The sequence below is a fragment of the Mus caroli genome, unplaced genomic scaffold (assembly GCF_978045245.1).
Source record: "Mus caroli unplaced genomic scaffold, Mus_caroli_1 scaffold_4, whole genome shotgun sequence".
In the NCBI taxonomy this organism is placed as follows: Eukaryota; Metazoa; Chordata; class Mammalia; order Rodentia; family Muridae; genus Mus; species Mus caroli.
In genome coordinates this window covers 109,759,539-109,782,747 of record NW_028227259.1, presented here as the reverse complement: position 1 = coordinate 109,782,747, position 23,209 = coordinate 109,759,539, and the positions used below count along the sequence as shown (strand labels likewise).

The window sequence follows — 23,209 nt, the reverse complement described above, 5'->3', positions numbered from 1 at the left end:
AGATGGGATTCAGGCGTGGGTAAGGATTTGTAAGCTTGGAACACAGGCTGGGTGAGGCTGATCAGCAGTGGGTGTCCAGGGGAAGAGGAGAGGTGTTATCGGAAGGACTGTGATCTGGGAAGGGAGGTGGCTGGGCCAAGAAGGCGAAGTGCTTGGAGGAGAGGTGTCCCCACGGGGAAGAGGTTGTCTCAACAGTTGGGAGTGGAGGACACAAAGCTGAGCTGGGAGATTTCTTTCTCCCTGGACCTCCAAATCCCCACTGGCTTCTTGGTTCCTACTGCAGAATCATATTTGAGAGGGCAGTGGACATCAAAGCCTGTGAGTTTTATTCAGAGTAAACCAGTTTTCCCCACCTCTTTACCAAATCTATGCTGGCTATTCAAACCATGTCTCTTTTCCTCTTCTTTTAACTGGGCATCCAATTCTTCACATGGGGGGGGGGGCTCACACCGAGTCTTGTCCCAGTGCTAGGAAGCACGGTGTGGCACATTCTTTGTGCATCTCACATGAGATGGAGTGATTGAGTCTGAGGCCAGGGCAAGGGAAACTAAATTGGCTTAAGGTCCACACCAGGCACAAGAGAGTAGACTCCCCAAAGCAGTCTTTCTTTGGTTCGGGTTATTTTATAACCTTGTAGGCTATTTTACATGTGTGGTGTTGGGGCCCTTATTCCGTGGGTGAGAAGCTTGGCTGAGATAATTGTACATATTGTCAAATCATAAGGAAACATTTCCCCTGTGCTCACAGATGCCCCTTTAATTGACAACTTCCGGATGAGAAATTACCAGGAGGGTTTGGAATGTGGGGCAATGGAGTGCTGGAGAGAAGTTTGTCAGTAAAGTGTAGTGAGGGAGTGGGGAGAACTGGGAGGTTTGGGGTTCAAGGAAAGTGGGGAGTCTGTTTTCTCTTTAGGTCAGGTAGCATGAATAACATGTTCCCCCCAGTGAAGAACCTGGAGCTACACTGACTATGCAGAGAGCTTCTAACATGCTCTCTCATCTCAGCAGCAGAGGGAGGTAGAGAGTAAAAAATGAAATGGTGTGTGTGGACCCCTCTGATGGGCACTGCCACAAGACTGCATAAGTGAAGCATTAACTGTGAGTCTCAGCACAGTGCAGGGTTGTGTGTCAGAAGACAGAAAAGCTTGTTAGTCAAGGGTTGAGGAGACAACACAGGGTCGAGGGAGACTAAATTCTTAAATAGTTCACACTGAAAATGGCTATTCTTCTGATCCTTTTTTGGCTTGCGGCTACTTGGGAGGACCAGGGACTAGGGGCCACCAAGTGGGAACAGATTCGAAGGAAGAAAGCAAAAACTGAACAAGTGCCGCAGCCCCAGAGCAGCCCACACTGCCCCCCTTCCTCAGTCAAGCCCCTCACCACATTCATGAGGTGAGGTTAGACCAAAAAGGCAAACCCTGCCCTGAAGAAAGCCCAGGAACTGCAGGCTTTCGTGGGCTGCTGGCCTTGATTCCCCTAAGCACTACCCAGAAGGCTGGGGAAGCCTGTGGCAACTGTGACTGCTGTTCTAAACTGTTTTCCATTCCTACAGACTTAGAGGAGCCTACAGGCAAGAGGCAGTCTACAATCCAGACCAGTTTCCTTTGTACTCCGTTTCAAGATTCACAAGATTCCCACAGAGCGAGTCCCGGGGTGCCCACTGGGGCTCTGGTATGTGTGAATGCTCTTGTGTAACAGAGTGAGCAAAGGGTTGTGCTTGTGTTTTTGTGTTTACATGTGTGAGTGAAGGCGCTCACACAACAGCTTGTGTGTGAAGGTTAGAGGACCTCTGGTGTTAGTGGCCCTTGAGCTTCTGGGCATTCTCCTGCCTCCACCTTTCATCTAGCTGTAGGAGTGTGGGATTACAGATGCAGATCACCACGTCCAACTTCACTTGGATGTTTGGAAACCTACACTTGGGTCCTCATGTGTTCACGGCAAGTGCTTTACCTGTTTAGAAAGTTCCAAACATCAAATTATCACATGCATATTTTGCATGGTAATTCTGTTTTCTCTCCCATCGATAAGCCTGTTGAGAGGTGTCTGTTTTGGAGTTCCTTGGATCTCATTTACCTGGTACACTGCTCAGGCGCTGCTATTAACAGCACATGGACAGGTGCCAAGAAGAGAGGGGGGCAGAGCTGGCTTTTGAGCATCTAAACCTGAGACTCTCGGAGGAAATGTGGGGGCCATGGGTTGAATAGCCATCAGAGATTTGGCACAGAATTCTCCTTCACCAAACCCTTGCATATGCCAATGCAGGTCACTCTCAATCCAGGACATACTGCTCTGTGGCCATGGCTGCATATTCACAAAACCCAGCGAGCGATTTAGAGTTATGTGCAGGCATGAAAATACACCATGTTATTAAATGACAGTACAGCTGTGTGAGAATCGAGAGATGGCAGTTGGTGTTGGAAGCTGAGCAGAAAGAACAAGGCAAAAACAAGGCCAATCAGAGTCTAGCGATTCATCTTATTTGCCATTTATTATAAAAATGTAATCTTTTTACATAAAAGATGCTTTAAAAACAGCAAAATTTACCCAAATCTACCAAATGTAGGGATTTGAACCCAGGGGCCAAAAACATGGAACATAATCATACATTTTCTAGTAATTAATTCCAGATACACATTTCCAAGTATATGGTAAAAGGTAAAAGGGCAAATGCCGGCCTCCACTGGGAGCTAACAAAACAAAGCATCTCCACCCAAGATCGGATCATCCTTTACTTAGCATGAAACAGGGTTACTATAAAGACAGACAGACAACAGAGATGAGTGCAGACACACCCATTCTAACCCTACACCTTTCTGTATTTAAAAACAATTGCACCATGTCTGTTAGAAATAACGAACATGCAGAAGGCATTCATAATTGCTTTTTTCAGCTATGGTATATTTTGTGATAAATTCAAAACTTAAATATAAAATTAAGTTCAATTAGAAGCTATCTCAGCTCAATACTCTGACTCATATAATCTGTTAATACTTCAGTGTTTATGAAATTGTTCATATTTAAAAATAAAAGGTTTAGAGAATGCAGTTTATGAAGTCCATTGCAAAAGGTACATGGCAGACCCTTGTCACTGGATATAGACACCATGGACAAGAGACAGAAAGGGTCCCCTGATTTAGCACAGCACACAGGTACACACCAGACACTATTACACAGAGAACATTCTGCAGCAGTTGTTTGTTTACACTGTCTAAATATATATATCTTTTTTTCTTTTCATTCAGTTCAAGGTGCAAAATAAGTCTTCCTTCCTCTCTCTAATTAGTCTCTCTTATTTTTCATTCTATAATGCAATATGCGGTTAATGAGAACAGAGACCAGAAGCTAGATTCTTATAAACAGGGATGATCAAGCTCAGGCATCACTGACAATTCTGCACTAAGAGACTGCTACTGTACAGTGTCCATCAGATTCAGTGAGGTGGGTGAGGACAAAACACAGTGTGCAGATGGACCAGTGCCACGTGACTGCAGAGATGGAAGGATTTACTGAAAAATGTAAGGAAACAGTGTCAACTCCACAGAGTAAGTGGCCATTTTCATGAACCCATCAATATCATGTGCTGTTTTAATTAAACATGGTATCAGAATTATGAAACATCAGCAGAACCATTTCATCATCAAAGAATAATGCCATGTGCATAAACCACTTTAGTACACTGCAGCACATGAATTAGAGCTTGCCATTATCACTGAGAGCCCAATTTCACGTACCCTGATTCAACCTGTTTATTATTAACAGAAATATGGTAATACACAGAAGGTTAAAAAAATTTCAGTATAATTATGCTGCAGAAATCCACCCTGATGTAGATGAGGGGAAAACTCTGCCCTTGTGGGAACACATGGCATCTTCTCAAACTGGAATTGATTTTATGGAAATCGAATACTTCGTGATTAAAAATAATGAATTAAAAAAGTTGCTATCCTCAGACTAACCTTTAACCTCCTGCAATTTTCAGAAGAACATATTGAAAACTGAAATTTGCAAAACTGAAGCTATACATCTTTCTCTGTATTTGTGTGTGTATGCAAATTAACCCATATTATTTTAGTATAGGCCAAAGTTTTGTTTTTGACCCTCTACATTTGGCTTTTGGAAAGAATATTCTTATCATGAGACTTTAATCTCATGATAATTTGTAAGACTATTTTCTTCGGTAAGGTGACTATCAACACTTAGGTTAGTAAAGCCAGTGCTAACACAGATAGATCTCTGTCAGGTGGTAAATGTGTTGTCCATTGTCTTAGTGTTAGATTGAAAAGCTACCTCAACATTGATGCATCAGTGTTAAATACAAGAGACACTATAAGACTGTTGTATCAAGAGCAATATGGTTTCCACCAGTAACAACAGCCTTGTGTGTTGAAAGCGGCTCACACCTCATGATTGATCCATCTAGGGAACTGCTTTGAGGAGGTAGACCAGTTAGCCAATGATGCATATATTGGAAAACAAAGGCACAGGGAATTTCTCCTTCATCAGGGGGAGGTTTAGACAGTCTGAACTGGTTAGGGTGGGATTTTTTTTTAGTTCATATGAAGCACAATTGATAGTATTGAAACCTCACTCACATTTATGTTCAAAACTTCAGACAATTCCAGTCAACTTTGGAATTGGTCCATGTGATGATTTTACTGGAAAATGTCAGCCATCAGCTCACATTATTAAAACAGTAAGAATCAGAAAAGCCTGGCTAAGCCAGGGCCTGTCCATGAGGCCCCAGTGAGAGCCAGTTATGCCTAGGTCCCTGAGAACTTGGACATTCTAACAAAGGCAAGCTTTGCTAATATGTCTCTTTTAGTCTATCCATAATGTGTTAGGCAGCTTAGGGCCTTCAGTATATTCTTTGTAACTAACTTTACTCAGGTTTCCTCCATGAAATTCTCTTCTCTAGACATCAGGTATATACGGCCACTGAGAGACATTTTCATCTTTCTAGAATAATTAGGAGAAAACAACATGCCACAGCTCTGTGTTTAGAAGATTCCTTAGAAGTGTTTTCCAGTTTTTTTGTAGATGCAGTTAATGGATTATTTGACAGCTATGTCTAAAAGGAGGTGGTTTCATAATGCCTAGACTTATGAGAGAAAAACATACTACAATGTCCACTTCCCCAGTGTAAGCCAATCTATTTTATTTATTCAACAATACGCATGATTAAAAAAAAGGGCCAAACACAAAGCTCTTTGTCAGGAGGAACATGACTTATTCCAGGGGTCACAAGGCAGCCTATGAGATAGATGTCAGTTTCATGGGCTCAGATTCTGAATAGACAGCTTCTATCATCGTCATATTGAGAGATCATGCACATTGGGGGGGGGGGACCCTACATCTAACAGAGTATTTTCCAATCAATTTTCCAATCTAGATCTTGCCCTCTCCCCTTGGTGGTAGTTTTTAAGTAATTGAGGGGTTGTACCCGTACTCTTGGACAACAGCAAGGAGAGGTAGGTGATTCAGCGGCCCTCCTGTCCTCTCATGAGGAAACCCTCAAAGATGTTAGGGAGCGAAACACAAGGCTTTTTGTCATCCAAATTGGTTGCAGTAATTAGTTGCAAGAGTACAAAAATTTTTGGAGCAGAATGCATACAAACATGAGAATCATAATCAGCCCAAATTAAGAATCATTAAATCCTTACAGAGATGCACATGTTCACTGCTTACAAAAAGGTGTTCTCGTAGATGTAGCATCTGAGATCATACAGTAGAAAATATTTTATATTTCATATAAAAAATTTTAACATATTTAAAAACGGCTCTGATGATAGACCAGAAGACATTTTGAGAATGCATTAATTTTTAGGGTGCTCAGAAGATCACACGTCCTAGAACCCCTGGCTCCTGTTCTAGGCAAACGCCAAACGTAGTAAGCACTTTCCCAGGACTATCAGAGAAACCCGGATGAAGATTCCAGCAAAATGAGAAAGGAGCAGAGAAGACAGCCAAGATGGAATTCTGCCCAGCGTGATGCACGCTGCTTAAAAACAAAAAGAAACAATATAAATCAAAGCCAGTGGTGAGCATATGACAAGGAGATTTATACCGACGAGTCTTCATGGAGTTAAATATCAGACTACAAGGTCCTATGAAAGCATGTATGCAAATAAGCAACGGGTTGGGGTGGAGGTGGGGACAGGGTTCTGAAGATAAGACGTGAAAGGTAAGGTTTCTGTAACGACACGCCCCTCAATCCACCTTCAGTGTATACTTTTTACATTTCAATAATTTAAATATCGGTTATTCACAAAACTCCGGTGTGGATATTTAACTGCTTGATTTGGACACTGGGTTATTTGGTAATATTTTTGGTTATGGCGTGTCAGAGTCACCGGCCATCTCTCATCGTGATAACTTAGGAAAGTTCATCTTCCTACCCCGGGGCCTCAGGTTAACATTTATCTAAGCAGGTCTGCAAGCGTTCTGCCACGGGAAGTGGGAGGGAATTGAGCAGACTGTCCTCGACAATCAGACAACTCCGTTTCAGAGACTGGCACCCTTCCAGCTCCACAGGCAGTGTCTCCAGGTAGTTACCAGTGAGTTCCAGGTGGGTGAGGTTTGACAGCTCCCCCACCAGAGGGGACAAATCTGTTAGGCTATTTCTTCCCAGGAGGAGACACTGAAGCTTCTTGCATTGGAACAGCCCATCTGGTAGCATCTCAATCTACAAGGAGAAAGGAAGTGGGTGAAACCAGTTTTGACCGGCTTTGGCAGCACATTCACATACTTGTATCCCGTTCCCTTTCTTCAGAACATGGCTGCAGCTCCACAGGGAAGGCATAACGTTGTTTGTAAATTTAATGGAGCAGTGGCCCTTGCCTCTGTGAACATCCACGCTCTCCTGAGTGAGGAGGACATACGATTTGGTTGCGAACACTCCTAATGTGATCCTTAGAGAGAAAGCACTTATAGATGAAAGAAAACAAGCCAGTAACCAGGAGAATCATAATTACTGAGTCCTGGATCAGAAATAAATTACTCCCCAGAGTCCTCATAAAGAACTTATAATCAATCAATGAGCAATGCCTAGAGCCCCCAAGGGCAGGCAAGGCTACGTCCTAAACTGCTTTTCTTAGAAAATGAAACAAAAAACAGTTTTTCAGTAGTCAATAGGAGCAGAGATGAAGAAGGAAAAGGTAATGTGTACGTGCACACGCTACCTCTACACTCCACAAACACGCTTCTGACCGACCGTCTGCCCTTCTTCCTGTTCCCTCACATCTATGATAGGATTCATGTAGCACTGTGAGGTCATGTCAAACACGGTAAATAACCCCCAAACTGGGTCAACGTGACAGCAGCTCACTCCCTGAATGCTCCCTGACACGATGAACCAGACATCTAGGTGTGCAGTGGAATGGATTCGCCGTGCAGAGACTGCCAAGGAAGCTGCTGCGCTCATCCCATCCCACAGCTCACTGCCCCACTGAGGCCTTGGGGTGGAGGAGCAGGCTATACAGCTCATCTACATTGGTTTGTGACAATGTGGGACTGTGAGCTCTTTGCTTCAGGAAGCAGTGTTGTTGTGTATGGATGAAGGGGCACTGAGCCATCCTCTGATGGCCTAATGCAAACCCACTGAGCTGGCTGTGAGGGACAGAGTTCTCCTCAAAAGGACGCTTTTCATGTAAATTCAAAATCTCAAGAACAGCATTGAAAATGCTCATTCCGTTCAAAACTCCCCTCTTCTCCATCTTCCCTCCCCCCCTCAGCCCTGCTTACTGTTGAAGACAAATCTGAAGTTCACGCTGCTGTGCCTAACATCCATACTGATCACCACTACACACGGAGATAAGACCCGAGCAAAGGGAGAGCTGCATGCTTACTGCATTTCTCAGGCACAGATGTAACTGTTACCTGTGTGGATTCAGTACTGAAGGAGGCAGGTGGAGTAGAAAGGCGCAAGCCAGCTGCTTTGAAAGCTACTCCTGCCAGGGTTCCTTGGAGGGCAGAGTCGGGTCCTGCTTAGACACGCGCAGCCGGGACTTGGGAGACATGCTAACAACAGGGAAGGCTTGGTTCCCTGGCACTCAGTCAATATGAACTGAATGGCTTCCGTAGGTGCCAGCTGCCCGGGTGTGGGGGGGTAAAGCGCTGAGCACCACACAGGGCTCTCAGCTGTTTTGTTTGAGGCAGCCTGCATGGAGACAGCCTCTGAACTGCGGACATTTTGGGTGGGACAGTTCTGACTGTGGGGCCGTAATGTTTAGCAGCTTTCCTTGCGTCTGGCTGCCAATGAGTAACACTTTTCTCCCTGGTTTAACAACCTCAAATTACCCTCGGCCAATGTCTGTTGAAGGAGCAGAATCCCCTCCAGTCTGGAGAAGTACTTCACACCAAGGATGAGTGTGTGTGTCCCCGGGGGCAAGGAGAGCACACCAGCATGCGCCGCCGCCGCAGCTGGGAATCTCACCGTCCTCTTCTTCCTCCAACTCCCTTTGGCCCCCAATCGTGTAAGGACTTATTTTCCCTAGGTGCTCATCCTGAGTGACTGACAGCACCACTCTGCCTGTGCCTCTAGATTCCAAATCTTCTCCCACAGCTCTGAATTTGTGGTGTGTGTGGCTGCTGTTGGGCCCTCAGGAGAGGAGAGGGATGGCATAAGGAAGTGCACAGTCTCTGGAGCTGGGACAATGCCAGAGGCCACCGGGCCCTCTGACTCTGCACCAGGGTCACTGAGGTGTCATCTAAGGAACTCAGTCAAGGTCAGTGCCCAGATGAGGTGCACGGTGCTAACTTACCTATTCTAACTCCAAGTTCCTAATTGAGGAACTCTGTTAGGAGGTAAAGCTTTCCTCCAACTAAGTAATTCTATCCTGAGCTAAACTATTTGTCCTGTAAGTAAGTGCTATCTTACTCATAGTACAATACCTACTTGTGCACCCATTATGAATGCCTACTTTATAATTTCCATGAATATTTCAACATTAGACGGTACTTTGATATTTGCATCTCCATCTGAAAAATGAGCCCTCCCACCTTTCATTAACATCGATCCCACTGAGTGGCTGAAAACCACTCTGGACAGGTTCTGCCCCAAGTCAGCACCTTCTTCAAATCAAATGCACACTCAGTTTCCTGGGGATGGTGTGGCCAGATGAGAAAGCTTACCCTGACTTAAGGGTAAGTCACCAACATTTGTGTTCAAATTTTTGAACACAAAAAACTTCCCACTGCCCTACAACTTCCCACTGCCAGGCTAAATTCTTTTTACAACAATATACTTTTTAAAAAGTTACTAATTTTTTCCCAATTCCTTGCACACACTGTTTGTTGATGAAAGTCTCTTCTGCTATCTTCATCTCTCACCTCTTCTCCCTCCTTCTAAACAACTATCTATCTATCTATCTACCTATCTGTCTATCTATCTACTGTGTGTATTTATGGGGGTGGGTGTATGCGAGCCATACTAGTGTTGTGGTCAGAGGACAACTTGTAAGACACTTCTTTTTCTTCTTCCCCCCCATGAAGACCCTGGGACTCACACTCTGGTTGCCAGGCATGGTGGGAAAGCACCCTTCCCTGCTGAGCCTTCCTGACACCTATCTTTTGTGACCCTTTGGTTAGAGTTTATTGTGTGCACAGACATGGGGTTTGGTGGGGGACCACAGGGGAACCACCTTCTTAAAGTATCCTCCTGGATGGTCACCCCATCCCTCTGCTCTTTACTCTGCGCCCTAAAGGGAGTGTTCCTGACCCACTTACAGGTGTCATGTTCACCCCAGGGTGCTTAGTGACAGGCCTGCTCGGGTTTCAGAGAAGAGACACACAAGGCTATAACATTCTACTTTGGCCTATTAGAAAGCTAAGACTTTCCTATGCTGTAATGCATCCATCCATCCTCCTTTGTGCATGATAACACTTTCAGATGTCGCCAAGAAGTCATGGTCTTAATTTACCTAATCATGCCCCACAAAGCATTACAGCTGTTTAGTACCTATAACTTTTTAATTTGTAAAAAAAAAAAAAATGAAGTATATGTGTGTGTGTGTGTGTGTGTGCATATCAGCAGAGTGTTGTCATGCAATGCATATTTTAACAGGTTTTTCAGGTAACTCTCATGTATACCACTAGTCAGAATGACTCCTACTGGTGAAATAAAAAAATTTACCCAAAGTTTTCTAATTTATCAAATTTTCTAAAATTTGGTAGTTTTCCACTTACCTAAAGCGTTCTAAATACTCAAGATCTTCTCAAACAAAAGTCAAGCTCTACTACCACTAATAAATGAGTTTAAATACTTTAGCAGTGATATGTGTACAGGAAATGGGGGAAGAGGATAAACCGAACACCTGTCGAGCCTCTGTTTGTTCACAGATACCTGTGAGATGAGAATCTGATGCTCAGGACTTTAGTAATTTATCACGATCACAGGGGAAGAGGCTCAGCTGGGATAAGGCTAACACGGACGCCCGTCCACCAATTTCCCTGTGTTACACACCTCAAGCTCAGCACAGCCTCACAGTGGCTGACAAAAGGAAGAACAGATGTACTCACGTTATTGTTGGTCACAGCAAAGTACTGCAGATTGGTCAGGTACTGGATTTCCTCGGGAATGAAGGTCAGATGGTTATAGCTTAGATCCAAGTAGTGTAGTTTGGTGCATAGAAAAAGCTGCAGAGGGAGACTCTCGATGTTGTTGTGACCCAGGAAGAGCTGCTCCAGGTTAGACAGCGCTCCGATCTGCGCGGGGATGTAAGCAATATTATTGTGCCAGAGCTTCAGGCAGGAGAGGCTCGGAAGGTGCTGGAAACTGATGATCTCCTCTACGGTCTTGAGGTTGTTTTCCTTCAGGTCCAGCTCGTGCAGGTTGTTCAGGCTGAAAATGGAGTGGGGGATGCGCTCCAGGTCGCAGCTGAGGAGCTCCAGGCTTTTCAGATTGACCATCTTCTTCAGGTTGTTCAGCACAACCAGTTTGCTTCCCTCATTATCAAGGGACAGCTTCTGCAGGGAGGGCAGCAGGTCTGTCACCACCTGAGGGATCCGGGACAGGCTGCTCTTCAAGTAGAGGGTCCTTAGGTTCTTCAAGTCCTGGAAGCCCTCCAGGTGCAAGCTGCTCAGCTGCTCCGGGAGAACGCAGCCCGACAGGTACAGCTCCTTGAGGTTCTTCAGGTGGAACACCCAGCGTGGAATCTTCCCCATCTCGGTAAATTTCAGGCGGAGGATTCTTAAATTCTCCTCTAGAAAGGCCAGGGCGGGGTGGTCGACCACCAGGGACGAATGGTACACGTGGAGCTCCCTGAGGTTGACGAGCTGAGCGACAGCAGCCGGCAGCTTGACTTCGGGGATGAGCTCCAGGCTCAGCACTTCCATCTCTGTCAGCTCAAAGACGTTATCCGGGAGACCGTTGAGCATGAAGAGATGCAGCTCGACCTTGTCCTGCGAGTTTTTCACGAGCTTGCTCTTCAGTCTCTCCACGGTCCACTCGTTGTTGAGGTTGATCTGTTTCAGTTTGTTCTCGCTGACCTCCGACAGGAAGATGGAGAAGCGCTTAGAGTACAGGGGGTCGTACTGGTCGGCCAGGTGGAGGATGAAGGCAAAGTCGTTCTTGACATCGGGGATGTCGCTGTAGTTGCTTTTCTCCCTGAGAGCCTCAAAGGAGTACTGCTTCAGTGAACTCCTCAGCATCCACCACAGGCTGTAGGAGGACGTGAGGCCGTAAAGCATCACCAGAATGACGTAAAAGGAAGCCAGGACCTTGAAGATTTCTGCCAAAGAGTAGACACACTGGTAGCGCTTATAGCCTGTAAATGCCTGCACGTCGATCGAACAGTCGATTTCAAGAGTTATGTAGCTGAGAAAGTAGGGGACGTAGGTTATAATAAGGACAAACAGGATAACTTTAACGATTATCTGCTTCAGGTACACCCGGTAGATGATATCCCTCTGCTCCACATGCAGGCGGAACCTCTTCACTTTTTCAAAGATGGCCTTGGCTTGTTCGCCCTCCTTCTTGTCCAGGACGCTAGAAGTTGGGCTTTCTATGCCAGGCGACTCCAAGCCTGGCTGTGGGTAGGGCAATGACTGCTTGCTGGCGTCAATGTCGGCGGAGCCCCCTGAGGTTGAGAGCAAGGTTTTGGACTTGGAGAGCTTCAGGGGCCTCACTGACTGTTCCGCCACTGTCTCTGACAGGGCGCGTGTGGTCCACGGAGAGTCGAAGCACTTGTGGAGGATGGACACAAAGTGTTCCAGCCTCGAGCTGGTGCTGGGGTAGTGAAGCCAGAAGTTGCTGCAGGCTGCGAAGATGAGGGTGTGCAGAAGCACCAGATAGGGGAAAAACTTGGCGAACCAATGGAGCTGTTTCTCGTAGCAGACAGCATCGATGTAGGAGTACTGCTGCCGGTGGAGGTCGTTCTGGATCCGTAGTGGCAGTGGGAGCAGCAGGCCCGAGTTAGAAGATGCGTTCTCGCTGGCTTTCAGGAGGTCCCAAGGCACTGCGCACTGATTGTCAAATTCCACCTTGCAGGGAAGACAGCACAGAACCCTGCTCTGGGTGAGCTGCAGGGCTCCGGCCAGCACAGCCACCAACAGCATGATGAGGGTGATGTAATACCAGAAGACATCCCACCATGGCTTCAGTATGTGGTAGGATGACTGGGCGTCCGCTAAGCATTTTAACTCTGTTAGTGTAATCATGACTCCCTTGTAGAGAGGAGAGGCTGGAGGAGGAAAGAGAAGAGACGTGGCTGAAGCCATTTGACATGCTGTTGTGATTGTGTTTGTATATGGAGGTAGAGCCTCGTGTAGCTCAGCCTGGCTTCACTGTGAAGTTGATGCTTTCCCCTAAGCTCCCCATCTTCCTGTCTCCACCTTCCAGTTGCTGGGACTACACTGTATGCACAACCACAAAGGGCCAGAGTGCATGCATTTAATGAGAATGCTTGTACACACTTTATCTACTCAGCAAGATCTCAGCAGATGGGAAAAATCCACGTTCTGATCAGGGGGGCATGTAAGGTTTTATCTCTAACCTAAATCACACTGAACTATAAAGTCCCTTAGTTTGGGGACCAACTGGGGGCACATCTATCTGTAAAGGGCTTTGGGGGAATATCTGAGGCAGCTCTTCAGTTAACCTTCTGTTGTATCTTCACTCTAAGATATTATGCTTATATTACGTGTCTACCCTCTAAAACCCTGAAGAAGCCCCTTTCTAGATAGAGCCTGTGTCTGGAGTATTCTTTACCATTGAAGGGTTGTTTCGATCCCTGCAAAAGGGCCTTTCTGTGCAAACCCTGCTTCACAACAGTATCCCTCAGGCTTGGAGGGTTCTACCCACTCCTCATAAGGCAAATGGCCGCTGAATGAATTTCCCCTTTCTTTCTCTGCCTTCACTATGTAACTTGGCTGTGCAAACCTCAGGGCAGTTAAAAGAGAAACAACAGCAACGGTTTAAAAAGGAGTGGTGAAGTCGGGTGTGGTGGCGCATGCCTTTAATCCCAGCACTCGGGAGGCAGAGGCAGGCGGATTTCTGAGTTCGAGGCCAGCTTGGTCTACAGAGTGAGTTCCAGGACAGCCAGGGCTACACAGAGAAACCCTGTCTCGAAAAACCAAAAAAAAAAAAAAAAAAGGAAGAAGGAGTGGTGAAGAGAAGCCCTGAAGAGAACAAAGGGGCTTCCTGTGTAATGGGACAGCACAGAGGTGAAGAGACACAGAATGACGGTGTTGTCCTTTGCTGATTATTCTTAGCTTCGATAACAAGATGTATTTTATCTTTTCACATTGAGAAGAATTCAGACCTTTTAAAATAAATGATCTCATCAATAATGTTTTCTGTGAACCCTTCTGGTGTGTTCATGACACTCTGGGGTCTAAGGTGAACTTCCTGTTTATCCCACGTAACCTTTTGGGGCTAGGATGACGAGCAAGGTTACGGGATAGCGGTGAGGCTGAGGCAGAGTCAGAATAAGGGTCAGATCCCTAAAGTAATCATGTCCTGAAAAACATCAATTCAGCATCGCTTACGCCCTTTGTGTTTAGAAACCCTAATTCCTAAGCTCCACATCACCTCTAAGATGGCAGAGTGTTACTTACAAGGGACTGTTTGGAGCTTGCATGGCATTTGGTCAGACAACAGAAAGAAAATCACAGTAACTGACTGGCAGGGCATCTATCCTGTGTCCAAGGGCTTTTTCTTGCCTTCCTGAGTGGTAAATCATCACCTTCCCAGAGCCTCAATGACTCTCTAGGTGCCATTTCTCTGGGACCATCGCAGAGAAGCCTCTTTGGTTCTCCTGGAGAGACTAGTACCCAGCCTTGAGTCCTAGGAGTGCTGCAAGCTAAATCCCAGGAGCCTGTTATGGAGGCTGCTACAGGTCAACTCTCTCCCGTGTTGACATCCTTGACATGTCCTGCCCATCTGACCACATATTCTTGCCAGCTTTTCCACTTTTTTATTTTGGTTTTTCGAGACAGGGTTTCTCTGTATAGCCCTGGCTGTCCTGGAACTCACTTTATAGACCAGGCTGGCCTCAAACTCAGAAATCCACCTGCCTCTGCCTCCCAAATGCTGGCGGTGGTGGTGTGCGCCACCACAGCCTGGCTCCTTTTCCACTTCTTAAGCCACCCCTCAATCCCTTGCTTTTCCTCCCAGAATGGACCTCTCTGAGAATAGTATCTTATGTATCCAACTTCCTCCGCTTGTCTATAAAATTCGACAGGGCTTCCGTGCTTTCCTCTAGCTTAGTAGATCTGACCCCTGACTCTTCTCATCCTGTCTTCCTCTCACTGAAGCTAATCTTGCTCTCTACCCTGGTCCCGAGAGAATTACACCATGCTAACAGAACGTTCTATTAGTTATTTGACCACAAAGTACCATGAACTCAATAGAAAGGAATCACAGAAAATGTTCCTGAGTGAAATAACATAAAAATGTCTTAATGGATTTTAGCCTAGTGTGCATACTTTGAGTGACAACTGTTATTCTCTAATAATGACCCAACCTTTGGCCATGTTAACTGTGATTCCCAGATAATTTGGGGCCAGCAGTTTTGTTTCTATTAAGTTAGATCCTACTTGAAACCTAACATCCAGTTCAAGATGAAACAGGACCAAAAAAAAAAAAAAAAAAAAAAAAAAGACCAGGAGTGGGGTTACCTCAAACCATCCCCTGTGTAGGACCATGAGGAAGGGGAGACAGTCAGCAAGGACAGAAGGGAACATTTCTGTGACATTGGACACCTGTGGATCAGGCACTACTGTGGCGACCGACAGAATAGCTGGGCTGTGTGGTCATGGTAGTAAATAAGACACATGGTACAGAGGCTAGGCCTGGGATAATGGTAATGAGGCTGTTAGCATTCCCTCCAGAAAGCATGAGGAGTGTCACCGGACCCTCAGCTGAGAGTCTATCTCCCACTCCCAATCTTGCCCCTCCCTGGAGCTACTCAGTTTTGGGATATGCTAGTACAAGGCATAGGGGGAAAGGGGTGTTGGAATGGGGAGAATGGCAAACTAGGGTGCTGGAGGACAGAGGATTTTTACAGCATTGCAAGCTTGCAGTCTGCTAGTGTTGTAGCTTCTGTGATTTGTTGCCTGTCTTCCTGTCAGTAAACCCAATAAACCCATTGGTTTACCAAGCAGGGTTGACCTGTGGGTACCTCATCTGGGTGAATGGGTATTTATGTCTCCTTATAAAAAGTAGCAATGTGCACCTCATGGATGAAGGGATGTGTGGGTTTGTTTCAGCGGCAGAGCCAGATTGGTAGAAGGTTTATAAAGAAAGACATGTTTGAGGGTGAAGGATCTCATGTAGCCCAAGCTGGCCTAAATTTCATAATGTAGTCAAGGCTGACCTTGAATTCCTGGTAGGATTATAAACGTGCTACCGTGCAAGGCTAGAGTCATCTAATTTCAGGTCTCTGTGCCAGCTGGGTCTCGATGGATAAAATGACTGTCCACCTGGAACACTACAGTGGGATTTCTTATAATGGAAAGTAAGCGTGGATCATATCTCTAAGGACATTGACAGCCTGAGTTTATAATCTTAGTCATTCCCTACAGTTCTTGAGAGTTATAGTCATTTAATATTTCAAACTGATACGTGGAGAAATAACAGCTCAAGCAATGATAAAAAGATTTGTCAGGAGCAGATTGCTCAGCAAAGACTTCAAGCTGACATTGACCTACTTGGCCCTGTACACATTTATACTTACTATTATGAAGGAAAATGAACCAAATCAGGTATGCTTCAATCGGGAGGTCTACACCTTTTGAAGTTTCTCAGACACACCATCTCTGACTTTGTCTTCATTCTACGAGAAAGCAAAAATATCTTGGAGATGCTGTTTTCAGAGGCACTCTCCATTGAAATGCCACACTGGCATATATTTTGTGTGGGTTGCCACCTAGGGTGCATCCTGATAAAGCTCTATAGATGATCCCCCTCCCACATGCATCGAACTACACCCCACCCCTGGACTTCCTTCCTTTCAATTTTCCAGAAGTTTCTTGCTGAAATTTCAGTGTGATATATTTAAAAACTGTAACACTTAGCCCTTCCAAACTATTTTACATAAGTTAACCTCTTGTCTAGTCTCATAGGCAACATCTTGCCTGTATCTGTCAGCCTGATTATTGTATCGTGAAATTTCTATACCAGTTTAAAGCCATGTATCTGCTCAAATCAGAATTCACAGTGTTATGAAAATTTAGCCGACTAAACTCATCAGAAAAGCCACAGGGTAAAAACATTATTTTCACATGGGGCTCAGAAATAAAGCTGCATTTCCCTGAAGTGATGTCATTGGATACAGTCAGCCTTTGTGTTAATATTATTTTACCTTGCAGTTGGTAAAACCCCATCCTCAGCATCTACCTTAATCATATATGGTGGTTAAATTGCACACACATTGATGACCTTGAACTATAAAAACATTTTGAAATGCTAGCATTATTTTTCCAGTGCTAGGAATTGAGTCCAGGGCCTTTGGATAAACTAAGCACATGTTCTGCAATTGGGCTTGATCCACAGGTTACAATAGTTTTAATGGAGCATAGAAATTATGTTTTGGTGTCCACGGAACCTTCTTGAGAAGGGTTGGTAAAGGTTTATATATGCTGAGAAGATAAACTGCAGGGAGTATAAGGTACCAGGGGAATGGGTGTGACTCAATGGTAGAGCAATGGTAGCATGTGTAAGGCCCTTGTTCAATCCCCAGCCAAGGAAATAAAAATGGATATCTGAAGCTGGGTACAGAGGCAGAAGCAGGTGGATCTCTGTGAGTTCAAGGCCAGCCTGGTCTACACAACAAGTTCCATGGTAGCCAGGGCTATATATAGAGAGAGAGCCTTTCTCAACAAAACCAAAAAAATAAGCAAAAAAGCTATTTGATGCATGAAACATTATTTTCATAGTCTTCTCCCGCATTGCAGATATGAACTCATTGGGAAATTCTACTGCACCAGGTAAGCATCATGGCCAGCATGCTGCTGACATCGCGGTATTTCTTAGACAGCAGATTCTCGTAAATATTATATTTTCTCCATCACAGAAAGAGATATAAAACTAGAACTGATGGCAACCGTGTAAAATAATCTTAAGGAGGAACTGGGACGAATGAACTGCTCAGAGGACCCCAAGCACATAAGGTTTGCCCTGTTTATCCCATCAGGATATTAACTGTAAACTTTCTCCATCTTGCTTTTAAAACATGACCAGGCACGGCTATGCTGCTTTTCACATATGTCAGGATATATGAAGGTAGGATACATGAATGTGGCCCAACACATGTGTAGGTGATATCAAACCTCAATGTCAAGTTTGGATACTGGCTAAGTAAGACTTTTTTCAAATCAGCTAACCCATCAGATCATCAAATTCCTTTGATAAAGTTCTTATTAATAAGATCAAATAAAAATAATTTACAGTTAATATCCTAATTTATTATCTACAAAGTGCATTTTATATCAAACCTTTTCATACTTAAACAAGGCAGAAAGACACATACTAGGTCTTCTTCATATGTTATAAACATGAAAGACTGGCCCAAAGAACTCACCTTACCCAGTGTAATAAAACTGTCAGGGACAAACAATTACAACTGGAACTCAGACTGTAAGCCTTGTCTGCACCAGACCGTATGACCTCAGTAAATCCAATTAACTATGCCACATCTCAGTTTTCTAAGAGCTAGAGAAAAAGCTATTTAGCTCTTTGCCTGGCATCTGCATCAGAACTGAGTTCTATTATAGCCCCAGAAACAAGGGTTCAAGTGTTTTCTGTGACTTTTCCAGTTACAAAGTCACAGACTTCCTAATACGAGTCCCCAGCTAAAGATTTCCACTAAATGTTTCCGAGTGAACTAAGGCTTCCTCTTTAATTCCTTCATCAGGGTTCACAGGTGCAGGGAAGGCCTGAAACCTTTCTGTGTCTAATGACGTGTGTAGAGTGGGAGCCATTATGCCAGTGAATACGGTTTGTGCTCCAGACTTTCTCCAGACCACATATTAGCAAACAATGAGGGGGACTCGGTCCAAATGAGATCTCGGTTTCTAACACACAAATGCACTAAATCACTTCAAAGAAATAATGTGGAGAGTAATGGATTTTATGGTCCCAATCCCGTTCCTTCGACTTTTAAATCTCATTAAAAAGTCATCAAGGCTCTTCAAAGCATATGAATTCATCTGACAACCTCATCCCAGTGTCTCCAAGATGGGAATAACAACACTCAAGTTAGGCATCTTGATTTCCCAGTAGTCCTTCTTTTACTTTGAAACCATTTCCAAAATAACTAGTGAAAATAAACAAGCATTCAGAGTCTTTAGATGCTGAGAACTTGATGCTACTTCAAAGGCCCTGGATCCTCGAGAAAGAAAGCAAGGTCTGGGTTCCTAGTCTTGGGCAAACCATTGAAAGTGAGAGTTTCTCCCACAACAGTCTCCTATGCATGGTCAGGCATGCCAGGTCACCCCAGGCCCCCAACAGTGGGGCCACCAGCCAGGGACTGAAACCTCTGGAAATACGACCCCACTTTTGTTACTGATTATCCTAAGAACTTTGTTATAGCAACAGAAAGATAATGAACAGAATCAGCTGAGTTAAAATTTATTAGGACCTAGTAAGCTCGAACAGTGGTTAAGAAATGAGTCAGATGCATTCACATTTTGATCCCGTGACACTGTAGGATCTTACAGTTTTCAGCACATTAAGATATCTTAATATGCAGGTGCTAAACGCAGGGAAAACACTCAGATGCCTGTGTGTGGTGTCATGTTCACAGTCATAGGACCTGGGAGATGGCCCAAGCAGGACGCAGAGGGAGGGCTCCACAGCATATGGGTAAAAATGTTTTGTCTAACTGTTCTCTATTTTGAATCTCCATGCCCCAAATCCCAGGAAGATCAAGTGATTGAGATTTTATGGGCCCTTTCCTTCACAGATTTGGCCAGCCCAAAATTTCCTCATACAATAGTAAGATAGCTGGTTCTAACACTAGAACCTATACAGCTTTCTGTTCAAACAAACCACTTACTGAGTCCCAAGGCTAGCCCAGAAGGGGCGAGGAAACTTGGCTGTACCTCTCTGTAGCAATACATGCATAGTTATGCTCCAACAATCTTCTGGCCATAAATGATTAACATGTCTTTTTTATATGCAAAGCATACTAACTGTGGTGGTTTGAATAGGCATGGCCTCTCTAGATTCATGTGTGTGGAAGCTTAGCCACAGGGAGTGACACCACTATTAGAAGGTGTGACCATGCTGACAGTGTCTCTCTGGAGGTGGGCTTTGAGTTCTTTAACGCTCAAGCGCTTAAGCTATGCTCAGTGTGATGCAATCTCCTTTTGCTGTCTGCTGATTCAGATGTAGAACTCTCAGCTCCTTCTCCAGCACCATGTCTGCCTGCATGCTGCCCTGTTTATCACTGTGATGACAATGGACTGAGCCTCTGAAATTGTAAGCCAGCCCTAATTAAATGTTGTCCTTGTAAGAGTTGCTGTGGTCATGATGTCTCTAATGAAACCTAACTGAGACGCCAACCCTCCTGCAGAAGTTTCACCCACCATAGCTTCAAGTTCTGCCTTGAGACCAGGATTGTGCCATCTGAATCAAGTCAGGATGCTATGGGACATCACATCTGGCTGAGAAGAGAGAGGGGCACTTCTGAGGTTACTGTGATTAAGGGTCTTACATACGAGCCCTTTTTACTGTGAAATTGAGTGCTACTGACAACATTGTCCTTCGTCCAATGTTTAGACCTGAAATCTTTTTTTTTTTTTGGGGGGGGGGGTTGCGACAGGGTTTCTCTGTGTAGCCCTGGCTGTCCTGGAACTCACTTTGTAGACCAGGCTAGCTTCGAACTCAGAAACTCGCCTGTCTCTGCCTCCCAAGTGCTGGGATTAAAGGCGTGTGCCACCACGCCCGGCTGAAATCATTTCTTTCTTTCTTTCTTTTTTTTTTTTTTTAAGCCTTTGTGTGTGAGGTACAGAAACAAGGAATTAAAAAAAAATCTTATAAGAATTTTTTTTTTAGGGTTCCAGACAATTTTAGACAGGAAATATTTCTTCTAAAGCCTGTTTAAAACCTGAATATTCCTTAATCCATCTATCTCCCAACAGTTGGATCGTTGTGGCTATAAAAGGAGCCTTCAATGCTCTGCTGAAAACTTGCCTGCAGGTTCCCACCTGCAGCTCATCTGCTGGTTCTTAGGTTCCAAGTCGGTGAGGGTTTGTTGAACTTCCTGTCCATACAAAAGCGGGTAGCATTCTGTATCCTCCCCAGTAACAGCTTCCTCACTGGTCCTCAACTACCAGGAAGACTGTATCTTCATTGAGGATAAAGGTCTTCTCTGCTGGCTGTGTGCTGTGCCCCTTCCATGGATTTCATTATGGAAGTACCTCACGTTAAGACACCAATTTCTGCCACTGTTAATTTGGTCTACCCAAAACAAACAAACAAACCAATCAAACAAAACCCCCCATCAAATCTCAGTATTTAAAATAAACATTTCATTGTTTCTCACGATTCTGTTGAACAATGAGCAATTCTGCTCCGCATGGCATCTGCTGGGATGCTGGGATAAAGCGCTGGGGTCTCTGGACTGCACTCGGGCCACTGATGACCCAGAGGCCAACCAAGGCATTTGACTGCGGCCTTCCCAATGCCCAAGAGGTCTTTAAGATGACCATTAATGGGGCTGATTTCTGAGAGGAAGTGCCACACGTCAGGTTCTGATGTTCTCTGTCACTTAGGGCTCCACCTGGGAAATGATGTTCAGCCCCAAACAGTAACAGGGCCTTAATCCACTGTGATATGCCATGACTGTCCAGGGAGGGAACAGGGCCTCAGACAAGAACTCTTTGAAAGGAACCATTTCACTCTGGCAAGTGCAGAACAGAACTGTTGTCTAGGTGTGGAGGGGTGGTCGGATCCTCTAAGGCAGGGAAGAAAACATTCTGTGAGCACACGAGTCAGAGCTTCAGGGAAAGAAGCTGTTACCAGTCAAAAAGCAGAAAAAGCAAATGGAGGCAGGAAACGGTCATTTGGCAAATCCCTAATTTGTTTTGTTAAGCAATCGTAAGTAATGTTTTAGATAAAAATCACTTTACTCATTGGAAGCCCCAGGAGAAAGGTACTGAACAAATAAATTAAATTGAAATCCCAATGAAGGTGGGGCATTTCTGTTTGTTTTTGCGACAGGATCTCATGATGTAGCGTTGGCTGGCCTGGATCTCACTGTGCAGACTATGTTGGCTTCCCTCTGCCTAACTTTGTGCTGAGATTACAGTGCTCTACCATGGCCAGTTCTAAACTGCTCTGAAGGTTAAAGAAGGTTGCTTTAATCTGTTTCTACAGGCGCAGAACACATCATATATTAAATTTAGTTGATAATGCTCTGTTTTGGAAATATTGATCATAAATGCATTTAGTAGGCTACTATATCATCCACTTTGAATCTTAAATATTACATTGGTTTTTGACCTTGGAGTTTTTTTTAGATGGGAGTTTGTTATGTAGCCCAGGCTAACCTAGGCCTCAGGATCCTTCTGCCTCAATTTCCTGAATGTTTGGGTGGTAATTGTGTACAACCACATGGACTCTAAAACACATTTTAAATGATGGGAGATGGAGTTGTGTTATTGGAAGTTACTGGTGGATGGGTAATTCTTACAGAGATGGCGTAAGTAAGAAGCCAAGCTCAAATCCCTTGTCACTTCTCAGTATTAAAAAATTTTTTTTCCTGATCAACTCCCCCCAAACCCCTAATATTCTTAACATTCTATATACTAATAATAATCAATAATAAATGGCGCCACACCCAGACCTTCCATAGTCTCTTGTGACTCACATATTCCCCCTTAGGTTCCCACGCAGAGGACAGCGAGCATCTGTAGAGACCGTGGCCTACTCTTCACAGAGCAGTTACAGGGACTATAGAAACCAGAGCCCACTCTTTAAGGAATAAATAAGAAAACCATCCAGAGCCGATGCGTTATCTCTCCACAGACAGAAGTCCCTGGGTTATAGTCCAGGGACAGGCTTGAAAACACTATTAATAGTCTTCCTTAGACACACGAAGCTGCAAATATACTCAAGGAAACATTTATAATTCTCCCTAAAGTATAAAAATGAGAGATTTTAGATCTAGGATAGATCAATTAGTGATCTGAGGGAGACCAATCAGTGATCTGGGATAGACCAATTATTATACCTTAAATCCTGATTCATTTAAATCCTTTCTTTAATGTTAACATTTGCATATTCAATTATGGCGAGCAAGCACACCACAGCCAGAGTGAGAATTGTCTTATCTCTGCTCCCCCAGGACTGGGATCCTGTTAAACACAGAACGGAGAGTGTCACACCTCTTCTCCAGACTGTGTAGCCTGGACCAAATGAGTGGGAGGATGGGCTAGACCTTGTAAACTCTGTGAGTACCTCTTGTGTAAGCTCTTCATGTTCTTAGGCATAAAGGGAGTGGATGGACATTCCTGTACAGCCGCACTGAATGAAGCTCAGAGCTCGACCTACTTGCACTCCAAATACTTACAATGCCTGCAGTGTGCCAACACATCTAAGTCTTAGGGAAACAGAGGCGGACACGACAGACAATCCCAGTTTAGAATGTTTGCCCAGCATGTACAAGGCCCCAGGTTCAACCCTCAGTTGCCGGGTCCCGGCCCTTACGTATTTTACCAAGGAGGAAGAGAAGAAACAACTGCCAAGCACAAAGCCGTGGCAAGATCAA

General features: G+C 44.7%; 1 protein-coding gene across 4 annotated transcripts in view; it reads right to left on the bottom strand.

Annotated features, from left to right (window-relative positions):
- Positions 1-2,454: 2,454 nt before the first annotated feature.
- Positions 2,455-23,209, bottom strand: part of Lrrc8b (leucine rich repeat containing 8 VRAC subunit B) — a 65,689-nt gene continuing 44,934 nt past the window's right edge. For 3 of the 4 annotated variants that reach the window (XM_021162346.3, XM_085836960.1, XM_021162345.3), the window contains 3 exons: positions 16,172-16,270; positions 10,515-12,676; positions 2,455-6,681 (listed from right to left, as the gene is read on the bottom strand). In XM_021162346.3, coding sequence (XP_021018005.1) covers positions 6,409-6,681; positions 10,515-12,653 — 2,412 coding nt within the window. In that variant the 5' untranslated portion in view covers positions 12,654-12,676; positions 16,172-16,270 and the 3' untranslated portion in view covers positions 2,455-6,408. Of the gene's footprint in view, positions 6,682-10,514; positions 12,677-16,171; positions 16,271-20,024; positions 20,103-23,209 lie in introns of all 4 variants that reach the window. The other variant, XM_085836961.1, reaches the window with a different exon arrangement.